The sequence below is a fragment of the Clytia hemisphaerica genome, unplaced genomic scaffold (assembly GCF_902728285.1).
Source record: "Clytia hemisphaerica strain Z4C2 unplaced genomic scaffold, Clytia hemisphaerica genome assembly, whole genome shotgun sequence".
Taxonomy (NCBI): Eukaryota; Metazoa; Cnidaria; class Hydrozoa; order Leptothecata; family Clytiidae; genus Clytia; species Clytia hemisphaerica.
Genome location: NW_027103334.1, coordinates 2,256,873 through 2,269,312, shown reverse-complemented (window position 1 = coordinate 2,269,312; position 12,440 = coordinate 2,256,873). Strand labels below are relative to the sequence as shown.

Below are 12,440 nucleotides of genomic sequence, written 5' to 3'. Positions count from 1 at the left end.
GTGTAAAATTTTTACAGATATCTTTCTGCAATCTTTTATAATCACGGTTTCAAAAAAGACGGTCAAAGATTTCCGTTTTTTGCCCCATTTTCGTGAGGAATAAATATTCTTGTTTTTTCTATTGTACCATCCGAAAGACCTTTATTGTGGCCAAACGTGTAGAAAAAATGAATGTGATTCATTCATTCTATAAAAAGTTACAGCCCTTCAAAGTCGGCCGAAGTTAACAGAGGGTGGCCGAAGTCATCTGGGTTTACGGTACTCCATGGGTAGCCATATGTGTGCTGCAAAACTCGAAATTCATCATCATAATGCAGCACAGACTGCCACGAGTATTTCAGCCTAGACTAATGTTAATTTTTCTTTCAGAAAAAAGACTATAAATTGTTTACCTTTATTCCTGCAGCTTCCCAACATCCAAGCTCTCGAACATCACAAGCCGAATGAAATTACTTTCGATTTCCCGTAGAAATTATGCGATGAATAATCCGGGGGTTGAAGAATTAAGATTTTTATTTCCGAACAAGTTATCTTTGCTTATAACGAAATATTACTTTTCAATATATTTGCTGAATATAATGTTTGATTACAAAAATACTTACATTGTATTTAAAGTTTGAAAAAGTCGATTCTACTATTCTACTAAGCTCTTTGTTTTCATGTCAAACCCCCGTCTCAAAAGAAGTCCCAGAATCCCGAGATTTTTGCAGTCGGGCGTTCAAAACAAAGGCGTTTTTATTTTTCCGCCCACTTACGAATTTTTCTTTATAATAGGCATTTAAAATATCAAATTTAAAAATAGTAGTATAAAACCTTATTTTTTACCGTATAGTATTTCTTCTAAAACAAAAAAACAAAATACACTAGAAAAATAAAGAATTTACGAGTGTTATCAAGCCACCCAAAATAAACTTTCATTCGTCCGCGTCATCGAATTGTTGTATACGTCACGATCTATTGTCAACCATTGTCCAATCCCGTAAGCGATTGACGCGCCGTCAGTAATAATCTGAGAAGAGAACAATAACATTATGACATCACACAAATAAATTATGCTGGGAAAGTCCGCGAGGACAACATGCGGTCTTAACAATTTTCCCTCGCAAGTTTGGGGGGAAAACGAAAGTACTCTATATTTTACGTATGGGGAAGTGTAAGAAAGATTTACAAAATAGAAAAGTTTCGTTTTGGGGTAAAGAATCAGTATTGTGAATTTAAGCGAGTTTCTATTTTGCAATTTTTATACAGAGCCAAATAAAGATTTTTTCTATTGTTCTTGCTCGATTGCCTCTAACGATAAGTCCCGTAGTTACGAGGTTATCGAGACAAAATGTGACGAATTTGCGCGGAAAAGAAATTTAACATTAGTCTAGGCTGTATTTAGTCGCCAGTTCAAGAACCTTAACAGAGTAGGCAAGGTATTCCCTAATCTCCTGCATGGAGGAAAGCTTACTTGAAAACAAAAGTTCATAAAAAATTCTAAGGTAGCTATGTTAAATTGTTCTACTGTAACAGACGACAGTTTCGGTTTTGTATCTTGCAGAGAAAGTTTTAAAACACAGTTATTATCACTTGCAAACACTTTTCCTTCTTCTGAAGGACGTAGCCTCGAAACAAAATCAACTATACGAAGAGGCTTACCACGAGTTGGATCATTCGTTCTTGTTGGACGTAGCAGGATCTCGCTTTGGTTAATTGTTGGACGTTGAGGATGGAGAGTGGATTGAAAATCAAGATTCTGTTGGGTTCCCACTAAAGGTGAAGGGTTTACAGCAGACGAAACGATGTGCGGAAGGACGGATGTAGCCTGGGAATCCAAGCTGATATTTTATTCATGAAAAAACAAAAAAAACCCTTACCAAAATTTTCCTCACATGTGAGATTCGATGTTTCAGTTACAAAATATAAAATAACAGCTTGGTGGGGGCTGTGCAATCCCACAATCCCCTTCAACATTTGAACTTTGGCAGATTTAATTTTATCCAATCAGAAGAAAGAATAAATTTTAATATTTATCTAATTTATGTCAATAACAAACATGGCAGCTTCAAAAATAAAAGTATATAAAAATGGGGGAAAAGATGGCCAAAAAAAAAAGAGTTTCTAAGTTCAAACTTCCATAACTTTGTGAAAAAAACAACAAAAAAAGCTATAAAAACAGATCAATTATCCTGAACTTTCCATCGAAAAAGTATAAATTAAAGCCCTCCAATTATAGCCAGCTCCGATACCAGATACGAATACGTAAAATGACATAAAATCTAGTTTCCTTTATCATTTTATCGAAGAAAAAACCTTAATTTGAATAACCCAACTGCTTCCAACACATCCAATTCTATTTTTTACTTCTGCTTTCGGTTTCTCTACAGCTCGGTCTACCATTACTTTCTATCTTGTTTATGCAGACATGGTTATATGTAGTTAGGATATTTCTTACTTAGCAAGAAAGCTTTTGGTTAAGTGAGTGAAGTCACGATCGAAACAAGCTAGTAAGACAAGCTAGTGTTTCTCCTGCGCGGGGAGGGGATTTCCTTCGTAGAGACTTGAGTGAGAAGAGAGTGAACTTTGTACCTTCTGTTCTGTTTTCTCAACAAACGAGTAACCAAACAATTTCCCCCAAACTCGCTATTATTTTACGCGGGAAATCTGTATCATAAAAAAAATTATTTTACCGTCCCGGTATTTTCTATCCATGCAAACATACAGGTCTAAAATGAGTATTTCATTTGTAATAAAAATTGAAAATAGCGAGTATACTAGTGCTTAAAAATTTAAAACTACATCGAAATGAAATCAATGTCATTTGATGTTCCTCTCACATATACAGGCTATACAGCAAATGAGCAAAGAAATGAGTCTTAAAACGAGTCGTACGAGTGCGCTAGATATCGTCGTCAATTGAGACATGCGAAATGTTAATAAGAGCGCTTAAGAGAAGATGGATGTGAAAAATTATGAAATGGAAAAATGAATCATGACCTCGTGCCATCTGTGCGGTTTGGCTTTTGCTGTTGATGATGCTGGAAGAAAACTTAAGTCGGTAAAAAGTTTCTCTCTATTTAAATCGAGAAGTAAAGACGAGGTTCCAGCAGATAGGTTGAAAAATATCGGTATAAATGTTCGGGCAAACACGAAGGATAAAGATTGTATTTGTGCTAAATGTTATAACGGAATCAAGGTTCAAGAGCAAGCGAATTCCCTTGCAAATACTTGGAGAACGAATGGGAATATCAACACGGAAAGGGTAAACGATGATGCTCCAGCTACTAAAAAAACCTGCGTGGAGAGGGTAAGTTCAATCTACTTAAAGACGCCTGAATTGTTTTCTCATAAAACCTTAAATTCAGAGATACCGAATTTTAATTCTGTACGGGACAATTTCCTTCGCATATATAATAGCGCTCAATTAGCTTTTTTTTCTAAACTAGGTCAACAAAGACGTTCTTATTGATACTCTAAGGAAAGAATGTATCAAAGAGCTGGCGAGTATCGAGAGAAAGTCAACGATCACCGACGTATCGATAAAGAATCTCATTACTTTCACGGACGACGAGTTATGTTCGCAAATTGACGCGCTCTGTCCAATCTTGAACGCAGTTTTGCGATCTGCAACGGGTGCTAGGGAAGGTGACATGAAAAACGCGGCTCGGCTCCAATGCTACTCGCTAATGTTTAAAGCTAGGTATGGTCATTGTCGAGGAAATGTTGTCGCCCATCGAAACGATCAACTACTAATGGCAGCTGGGGTTAAGAAAGTGGCATTCAGTTGGTTTAACAAAATGGCTCTTACAAATTCGTACACCATCGCTAATCGAAAGAACAAAGGCATGACGGTGGACTTCGATAAAAAAGTTCTTGATTGGAAGGAAAAGTTGAGTCGTTAAAACAAGATGAAGAGCTAGATGAAAATTTTGAGGTACCTGATAATAGTTTTTGGGACAAAGTCACAGGTCTTGATTATTTATGTGTTATAAAATGAAACAATAAGTAAACTTGCACGTTTCAAAGTATGAATAATTTCTTGTAATTTTACATTCAAGCCCTTGCATGCAGCAAATTTGAAATAAATGTACAGAGCCAGAACATTTTAATAATCAACATCAAGCTTGAGAGAATAAAATAAAATTGAAACAGAAATTTTTTATTTGATTTAGTTCTGCGGTGATAATGTCGATATGGAAGTCATTGTGAGGCATCAAGGACTTGGCAATCCTAACAGAAGTCATCACTGGTTTCATACAATGGCTGTCAAATCACGAGTTTTAAAAAAAGATGGTAATAGCTTTAGTTATATTATTAGTTCTTCTTACAGTTCTATCAACTATCGTTTTCGGTAAAATGTAACAGATTAAAAACAGGTTAAAAACAAAATTTATAAAAACAACTAAATCTATTCTTTAGATTTCAGAACACCAGACGAATACACCAAAATGAGGCTGCTACCAACGAAAAACACAAGTCGCGTGTTAATGGAAAGCTTCAAAATATTATTTGCAAGAATTTTGGTCGATTTCCTACCAGCATTCAAATGTTTCACGAAAAATGTTACAAGACACATCAGCCATCCATTTTCGAAAAAGATGAACGAAAAATCTGATGTTGTAAGAAAATATATTTTTGCTTAAACGCTTTAGGGGGGTCTATCTGCCTGACAGTCACATATCTTAAAAATAATTAAAGAATCAGTAATTTTTTAATTCATAAAAATGCACTTTACATACGCTAATAAAAACAAGTAATTTGTTTGCAGGTTTCTCTTGGTGTTATTTTCGAAGGTGAACAATCGTCCTCCGGAATTGCAGAAATCTCAAAGCAAATTCAAGAAAGGTAAAAACATTAATATATAACAATAGCTAGAATTTTAAAATATATTTGTCCCTAATCAGACTGAGATTGTCAAAACGCTAAAAATATTGTTAAAAACATTACTGTGATTTATAGGTATACTCCCGTGAAGAAAAATGAAGATGGAAAAATCGAAATTTTGAAACCAATTCTAGTAGTCGGAGATCAATTGACCGAAGAACGTTTCTCCAACATCAAAAAGGCCTTTCAAGCAGGAGATACATCATTTACCAGGCTGGAAGGAATTCAACCTGCCTTTGCTGATTGGCACTTATTAAAAACCCTTTTTGAGGCAAGTTAAATTTGATTTCCATAATAATGAATTTGATTATAAAGTTTATGCGAAATAAGTGTAAAAATTATATAAAAACAATTACTCTTGTACATCTACTTAATCTGAAAGTTTTTTTTCTCTTCAGATCAAAGATAAAATCTTCAGAAAAGATTCATCATCAGAATTTGGGACGTCGACTTGGTCAATTAATGTTCTGCAAACTGTCAATGCAAAGAAAGGACCTCACAAAAATTACAATTCGTATAAAGAGTACTCGGATAAAGAACTTAGTGCTCAAGCAGTTGCAATGACAATGACATATTTTAACATGAAAAACTATGGAGGTAAATAAATGAAAAACTTATCTGATAATAAAAATGTTTCCAAAAATACAAAAAAAATACTTCTGTCCTATCAAAAAGCTAAATATATAATAAAAATCACTTCTTTTCCTAGATGACCCTGTTCCCAATGATATCAAAGAAACGCAGGACGAGGAGAAGAAATTCAACTGGCTATATGGACATGTTGAAAACATCATTAAAAAGTAAGCTTCAAATTAACTTGTAATAAAATTTTAAAAGCAAGTAACAGGGCATAATTAGTTTTTAAATTCTTATTTTATTATCTATCCAATTAACAACAAGACTATTTATTTTAGATACGTTGTCACTTACCAGGCTGATCAAAGTGCATTGAATCCAAAATCGACAAACCGAAGGATTTTTCGATGTCACAAAAAAGATTGCAAGTTCTTGTACACGCATAAAAAGGCAAGAAACAAGCATGAGAAGCAGGTTCATGGGTACACAAGGTATATAAAGTTTGTTTTAAAATTGCTTAGTGTCAAGTAAAACAAACCAAATTAAAAACTATTTAACTAAAAAATTATTAACTTCAAAATCAAAATAGTTTCACACTTTTTATTTTACAGAAAAAGGAAGGACAAACTTTCAACAAAACGAATGGATTGTGACGTTCTAAATAAAACAGACCACAAGTTGGCTTACCAAAAGGCATTATTTACAATGAATATGTTACTGAAAAACATCCATGATTGTATTAGAGAGGGTAAGTGAAATGAGAAAAAAAGTGTAGTTTAAGATTAGTACCTGTTATCATTGTTCTAGATTTTAAATAAGAAATGAGTAAAATGTAAAGGTTATGTTTTTTTCAGGTGATGGAGAACGACTCCTTGAAAGCTATAAATTTGCTTTATTGTACCTCAAGCACTACAACCACACAAAGTACAGTTTTGGCCTTCTGAAGCTGTTCACGGAGATTGAATATCACCCAGATCGTGCGCTTGGTTTGATATGGGGTCGATTTGTAAATACAAAAGGTATGGATAACACTAAATGATATAAAACTATATGTAAATTAATGTCATATAATAAAATAGACACCCTATCAGGGCTGAAAATAAGCGTCGGTTATCGGTCAATGTCCAACTGATTAAGTCGTAAGACCGACAGAAAAATAGAAACTAGATTGTCAATTAAAAGCCCTACAAAATACTTTATTTCTTTTAAAGGATATGCTGGTCATAACATTTCAATGGATCTACATTTGGAACATTTAAATGGTTATCTCAAGGAGGGCTTCAGGGCACTGAGAAGCAATTTAAACCAGTCAAACGCTGATCGAGTAGCTAAAACCCTCAACAATGTGAAAGATTTGATCCAGAATACTGAAAAAAGCCTGAAAGCCCAAGCCCCAAGAAAATCCCACACAGTTCCTTCATTTTATGAAGACGTTAAAAAGCTCGCTGAAGAACTTGTTAAAGCAGATTCAATGAAAGAGATTCCAGATCGAAATCATGCAAGCTTCCAAAATTTCAACGAAAATGTTATATACGGTCTTGACTACGATGGTATGAATGACTGGGTTAAAGCTTATAAGAAGAAGTATGCAAAACTGATTAATTCGTAAATATAAGGTTTTATCATCACATCTTTTTTTTTTTACTGATGAACTTTAACAGCTGAGCTAGGTTTCTATTTTTTTGTGTGAGAAAACTTTTAAGAACAATCTACTTTGTCAAGATTTTGTCAACAATATAAGTTAAGAGTAAACAGAATAAACAAAATTAATAGCTAATTCATATGCATAAGTTAGGATTACATCTTTCCTAACGGAAACACCCAAAAAAGAGGCAAAGACCGGTAGTTTCTTTTAGGAAAAAATATGTAATGCTAACTTATGCATATAATTTTTTTGTAAATAGATCATTTATAAGCTTTTATAGTACATAATAGGAAATTTCATTTTAATCATCCAATGAAAAAAAATCATCATCACTACTACTAGAATGTGATGAATCATTTGAAAACACAAATTGTTTTGAGAAATGGTTTCCAAAATTTTCAAGATTTTTATCATAAAGACCAGGATCTGGAATGTCATTAAAAACTTCAAACAAAATTACCATAATCTCATGAGCCAAACGTTCATTATTTACCATGGTACTTTCCAAAATAAATTCTTTAGTGGAAATGTATTTTAAATTTAAAATAACATTATCAATTACATCAAGTGTAAGGCCAGAAATAAGCTCTGCTGGAAAGATTGAAGTACCAGGTGATGCATCTTGGAGGCGTTCTGAATTTTCCAACATGAGCTCTCGAACAAGATCTTCATCGTCAAGAGAAACTTCCCGGAAAACTACATGAGAAGGCCCTGTTTGAATCGGTTTCGGTGGTAGAAATTGAGGAGCAGATAAAAGATGACAAGGTGTTTGACCATCACCAACACAATAACACTTTGATGCACAGTAGCTGCAGCAATCATGAAGCGGAGACAAAGGAAGAACATTGTAACCAGATGGATTAAGAGGGGAAAAAGTGCAGTACGTAAGCAACCAAGCTTAACCTGATCAATGTAGCTTTTCATTTTGTCACTAACATTACCACTTTTACAGCCAGGATATGTGTACATTATGACATTACACATGTTTGCAACATTGCGACCAGCTCTACCAATTTGTTGTGCATAATCCACGGTATCAAAAGCTGGACCAAAATGGATCACAAAAACAACGCCTTTTGCATTTATACCGCAACCCAGTGCACTTGTGGAAATAATAACTCTGATATCAGTTTCTTTAACCAGTGCATCAAGAATAATATTTTTCTCATCTTCAAAAGAAGAAGAATGAAAAATTTTAAAACGTTTGCGAACATCTTCGGCACTCAATATATTACTGACCAACAATTCATCATACAACCAACCAATCATATCAACTGTTCGACAATAAATTATAATTTTTGGGGCATCTCGACCATATTCCTTTAATCCTTCAAGAACCCAAAATAAACAATCTGCAGATTTAGTTTCCAAATTGATAATGTTTAATTTAATATTTTTTCGATCAACAGACTCAGAAATTATATTGACAGTGCGGGAAAGATTACAACTACTTTTTATTAAGTCAGTGATATCAACATTGACGGTGGCACTTAAGGCCAAAACTGGTAAATTGATGCGACAAATGGAACGTAGTTCATTAATTTGCTTGAAAGATTTTCTAAAGGGCTCCTTGCCAAAATCTGCTTCACCCCAAACTACTTTGTGTGCCTCGTCAACTACCAGACAAACCAAATTCTAGGTGGAACCAAGCATGTCCCTCCAATGTTTCTGCTGGACGAATGACTCAGGTGTCCCAAACAAGATATTAAATTCACCTTTGGAAATTTGAGATATTTTGGAAAATTCAAGTGAAGAAGCCTTTAAGCCAAGTGTTTGATTCGTATTACAGGATTGGACTTGGTCTTTGATGAGTGCAACAAGTGGGGAGATAACAACAACAAGTGGGTTCTTGATATCAGGTCTGAACTTCTTGACACAAGCTGGCAAGATTTGATAAATCAAACTTTTTCCAAAACCAGTTGGCAAAATACAAAGTGTATCCTTCCCCATCAAAATACTATCAACAGCTTCAAGTTGTTTGTATTTTAGCTCAAACCCAGTTAAACCATTACAAAAATTTCGAAGAGATTCAAGTTTGGTTACTGCTGCAGCCGCCATTTTTTCCTTAATTATTCAATGTTTTGATTTTGATTTCACCGCGAAAAGAAAATATCTGAATTTCGTCAGCCAATCAGAATTAGAATCGGAGAGACAAAATAAGCCAATCAGAATGTTTCATCCGAATTTCGACTGAGATTGCGCAACCCCCACCAAGCGACCCTTTTATCATTCCTCATATTTTCCTTCGATTAACAAAAGTCTACGGCATTAACTTAGTAGCAATAACGGGGTTTCTCGATTTTATAAAAGAGACGCTTGGATTCCCAGGCTAGGACGGATGTTGTTGTAGTTTGGGGAATCCGAAGGAATGCTTGATCCAATCCAATAGACGTTTGGGGGATTCCCTGGCGGGCGGTTGATATGGGCGCTAATGGTGGAGCTGATGAAGAAGGGAGGGCGTTTGAAGATTGGGCGGTTGAAACTCGAGAGGGTGCAGCTTGTCTACTGGCTCTCAAACGAAGAATTGCCAGTCGTTTGCTTTCAATTTCTCTAGCCAACCTTTTTTCTTCCTCCTCGATATCATGCCTGAGGGTTTGTTCCTCATTTTCCAATAAAGATAGTTCTTCCCTTAGCATATCAATTTGGTTATGGGCGGCAGGAAGTCTACTTCGCTCATGCGTAACGTTCGGTGGTGAGGCTGATATCCCTGTGCAATTTGGTCCAGGTATGCCAAAATCATGTCTTAATCTTTCAATGTGACACCCAGGGCATTTTGAAGCTCTGGCAGATCTGGATTCAGTAGACTTTGGTGACAGTTCAGTGGAAGCCCGGGGGGGGGTACTTAGGCAAAAATGGGTGCTGGGTATGTGCGTGCCTTAAGGGTAGGGTTTTTCACCCTCCCAAAGTCTCTCTAAGGGTTACCAAAACAACAAAAGTCAAAATCAGTCTCTCTAAGGGTCGGTTTTTTCACAAACTCGGGTCAAAGAAAAGTGAAAAGTCAAAAAAGTGAGAACATTTTTAAAAAAAGTGAGAAAATTTTTCAAAAATTAGAGAAATTTTTCGAAAATTGGAGAAATTCTTTTAAAAATCGAATTTCTTTGGCCCATTATAGAAATTTTTTGTGAAAAAGTCTCTCTAAGGGTTGGGTTTTTCTACACTGAGTCTCTCTAAGGGTCACCTTTTCACCAAAATTCAGTCTCTCTAAGGGTAAGGGTCCAGAGGTCTGGCACGCACATACCCGACACCCATCAATCCTAGTACCCCCCCCCCCCGGGAGTGGAAGACATATTGATGGATACAATTAAGGATTAGCAGCAATTAAAATCAGTAAGATTGTGATGATAGTAGTTGATAAAGTTAGCAAATTATAAAAACAGCAGTACAGCAAAATGAAGAACTGAAAAGGACTGGCCAGGTACCCTGTTCTGCTATATGTATGGGAGTCTGAAAGAGAGGCTAAATGGGAAATCTGAGCCCAACAGGGCAGACACAAATCAAAACAAACTGATGTATCTAAACTCTGATATACCTACATATATCAGACACAAAAATAAAATTTTTGAAAAATCTTTAACAAACATGATTGTGTTAAAGCTCTAACTAAAGGAAGCAAAAACAAATGATAAAAAGTAAAATTAAAAAGAAACTAGCCTCGAAAAAATTTTCCTGCAACCACAGCGGCTGCAACCTCAACATCAGCACTCAAAAAATGCAAAATTTGTATACAAAAATGTCCATTAAAACTGAACAATTTGGAGTTATTGGCTGAAATTTTGTACAGTGACTCACTTTCAGATGCAGATCATAATTCAGTAAGTGTTTTTCCCAAAATGAGGCTATTTCAAGATGGTGTCTGACAGGGTGGTGCCGATAAGCCATTTTGACCGTTTTGGACTGAAATGGCTTAATTTTCTTAGATAAATGTATCTAAAATGTCCTTATTGTTTATTTCAATCATTATGATATGCTGAAATTGTGTACAAAATTTGAGCTTTTTAGTTCAATTTTACCAGGAGAAACAGGCAAAAGAAACTTGCAAAATCAGACAAAACATCAATACAAGCTGCAACATGGAGAATGCTCAAAATGCCTTGCGACAACTTTTTCAAAACAGTAGATTTGAGCCCGGCTCGAACCACCAAAGTTATTTGTCAGCGATTCTGAGCCCGGCATGTGCTACCAAGCCGCTGCAAAAATTTGAAATTACAAACTCCTACCCCTACCGTGAGATCGGGTAACTTGCATCAGTGAAGGCTAACATGGTCATGTATAGCCCTCAAATGACTGACCAATCAAAGCAGCAAAATTTCAAAACAAATGAACTACGCAGCTTCGCTCCCAGCTCTACTCTACTCTACTCTAGGCTCGATTCTCGGGCCTCTTTTATTTAATATTTTCATAAATGATTTATTTCTTTTTATTGTGAAAGCTAGCATTTGCAATTTTGCCGATGATAATACCTTACACTCGTGTGCTGAAACTCTTGCAGAATTCATCTCGAATCTAGAGTTTGACCTGGAAATAATCTTAGACTGGTTTTTAAACAACTACCTTGCTGCAAATCCTGGTAAATTTCAAATGCTAGTTTTAGGAAATCAGAATATTCCTATAGAAATCACTATCAGAAATGTAACTATAAAATCTACAAATTCTGTTGAGCTTCTCGGTATTACCATTGATAACAATCTCACTTTCGAATTACATATCAATGATCTTTGCTCTAAAGCTAGGTCGAGAGTCTGGAGTCTGAACAGAATTCGCAATTATCTAAATTTTGATCAACGAAAGTTGATATTTAACGCTTACATCATGTCAACATTTAACTATGCACCAATAATTTGGATGTTTTGTAATAAAACTACATAAATATGAAGAAATCACCAAAGTCCATAAACGGGCATTGAGAACATTACTTTGTGATTTCATAAATGACTATGAGGTTTTATTGCAAAACACAAAATGTAAAACGGTTCATGAAATTCAGCTTTGCTTTCTACTTTGTGAGGTTTACAAATCCGAAAATAAATTAAATGCAAAGTTCATGCAACAAATCTATATAACGAAGGAAATAAAATTTAACTTCAGAAACAAAGTTTTGATGACAATACCTAAGGCTAAGTCTCAACGTTTTGGAACTCAATCCTTTTTATTCCGAGGAAGCCTGATCTGGAATCAAATCCCAGAAAAAATTAAGCTCAAACCATCAATCTATTCTTTCAAATCCTCGCTGAAAGAAATAAACCTTACAAATGTTTGTCTTTGTAAAATATGTATATAAAATTTTTTTATCTTATGTATTCTTTATTATAGTATTGCGTATTCTCTACAGTTGGTATTAATTAGTATTTTATTA

General features: G+C 35.0%; 2 protein-coding genes and 3 long non-coding RNA genes across 5 annotated transcripts; 3 read left to right on the top strand and 2 right to left on the bottom strand.

Annotated features, from left to right (window-relative positions):
* Positions 1–509: 509 nt before the first annotated feature.
* On the bottom strand, positions 510–2,412 carry LOC136817341 (uncharacterized). The gene is made up of 2 exons (XR_010848064.1): positions 1,642–2,412; positions 510–1,009 (listed from the first exon to the last, which is right to left on the bottom strand). It is a non-coding gene; the product is annotated as an uncharacterized lncRNA (long non-coding RNA).
* Positions 2,413–3,876: 1,464 nt separating this feature from the next.
* Positions 3,877–4,460, top strand: LOC136817328 (uncharacterized). The gene is made up of 3 exons (XR_010848061.1): positions 3,877–3,916; positions 4,155–4,275; positions 4,402–4,460. It is a non-coding gene; the product is annotated as an uncharacterized lncRNA (long non-coding RNA).
* A 57-nt stretch (positions 4,461–4,517) lies between these two features.
* Positions 4,518–5,039, top strand: LOC136817321 (uncharacterized). The gene is made up of 3 exons (XR_010848060.1): positions 4,518–4,601; positions 4,751–4,827; positions 4,942–5,039. It is a non-coding gene; the product is annotated as an uncharacterized lncRNA (long non-coding RNA).
* A 229-nt stretch (positions 5,040–5,268) lies between these two features.
* LOC136817312 (uncharacterized) lies at positions 5,269–7,060 on the top strand. Its single transcript, XM_067073657.1, has 6 exons — positions 5,269–5,463; positions 5,576–5,666; positions 5,781–5,933; positions 6,054–6,190; positions 6,297–6,461; positions 6,654–7,060. Exons 1-6 carry the CDS (start codon positions 5,427–5,429, stop codon positions 7,049–7,051), a joined length of 981 nt encoding a protein of 326 aa, XP_066929758.1. The 5' UTR covers positions 5,269–5,426; the 3' UTR covers positions 7,052–7,060.
* A 723-nt stretch (positions 7,061–7,783) lies between these two features.
* LOC136816266 (ATP-dependent DNA helicase RecQ-like) lies at positions 7,784–9,145 on the bottom strand. The gene is made up of 2 exons (XM_067072597.1): positions 8,875–9,145; positions 7,784–8,256 (listed from the first exon to the last, which is right to left on the bottom strand). Exons 1-2 carry the CDS (start codon positions 9,143–9,145, stop codon positions 7,784–7,786), a joined length of 744 nt encoding a protein of 247 aa, XP_066928698.1.
* Positions 9,146–12,440: the final 3,295 nt, after the last annotated feature.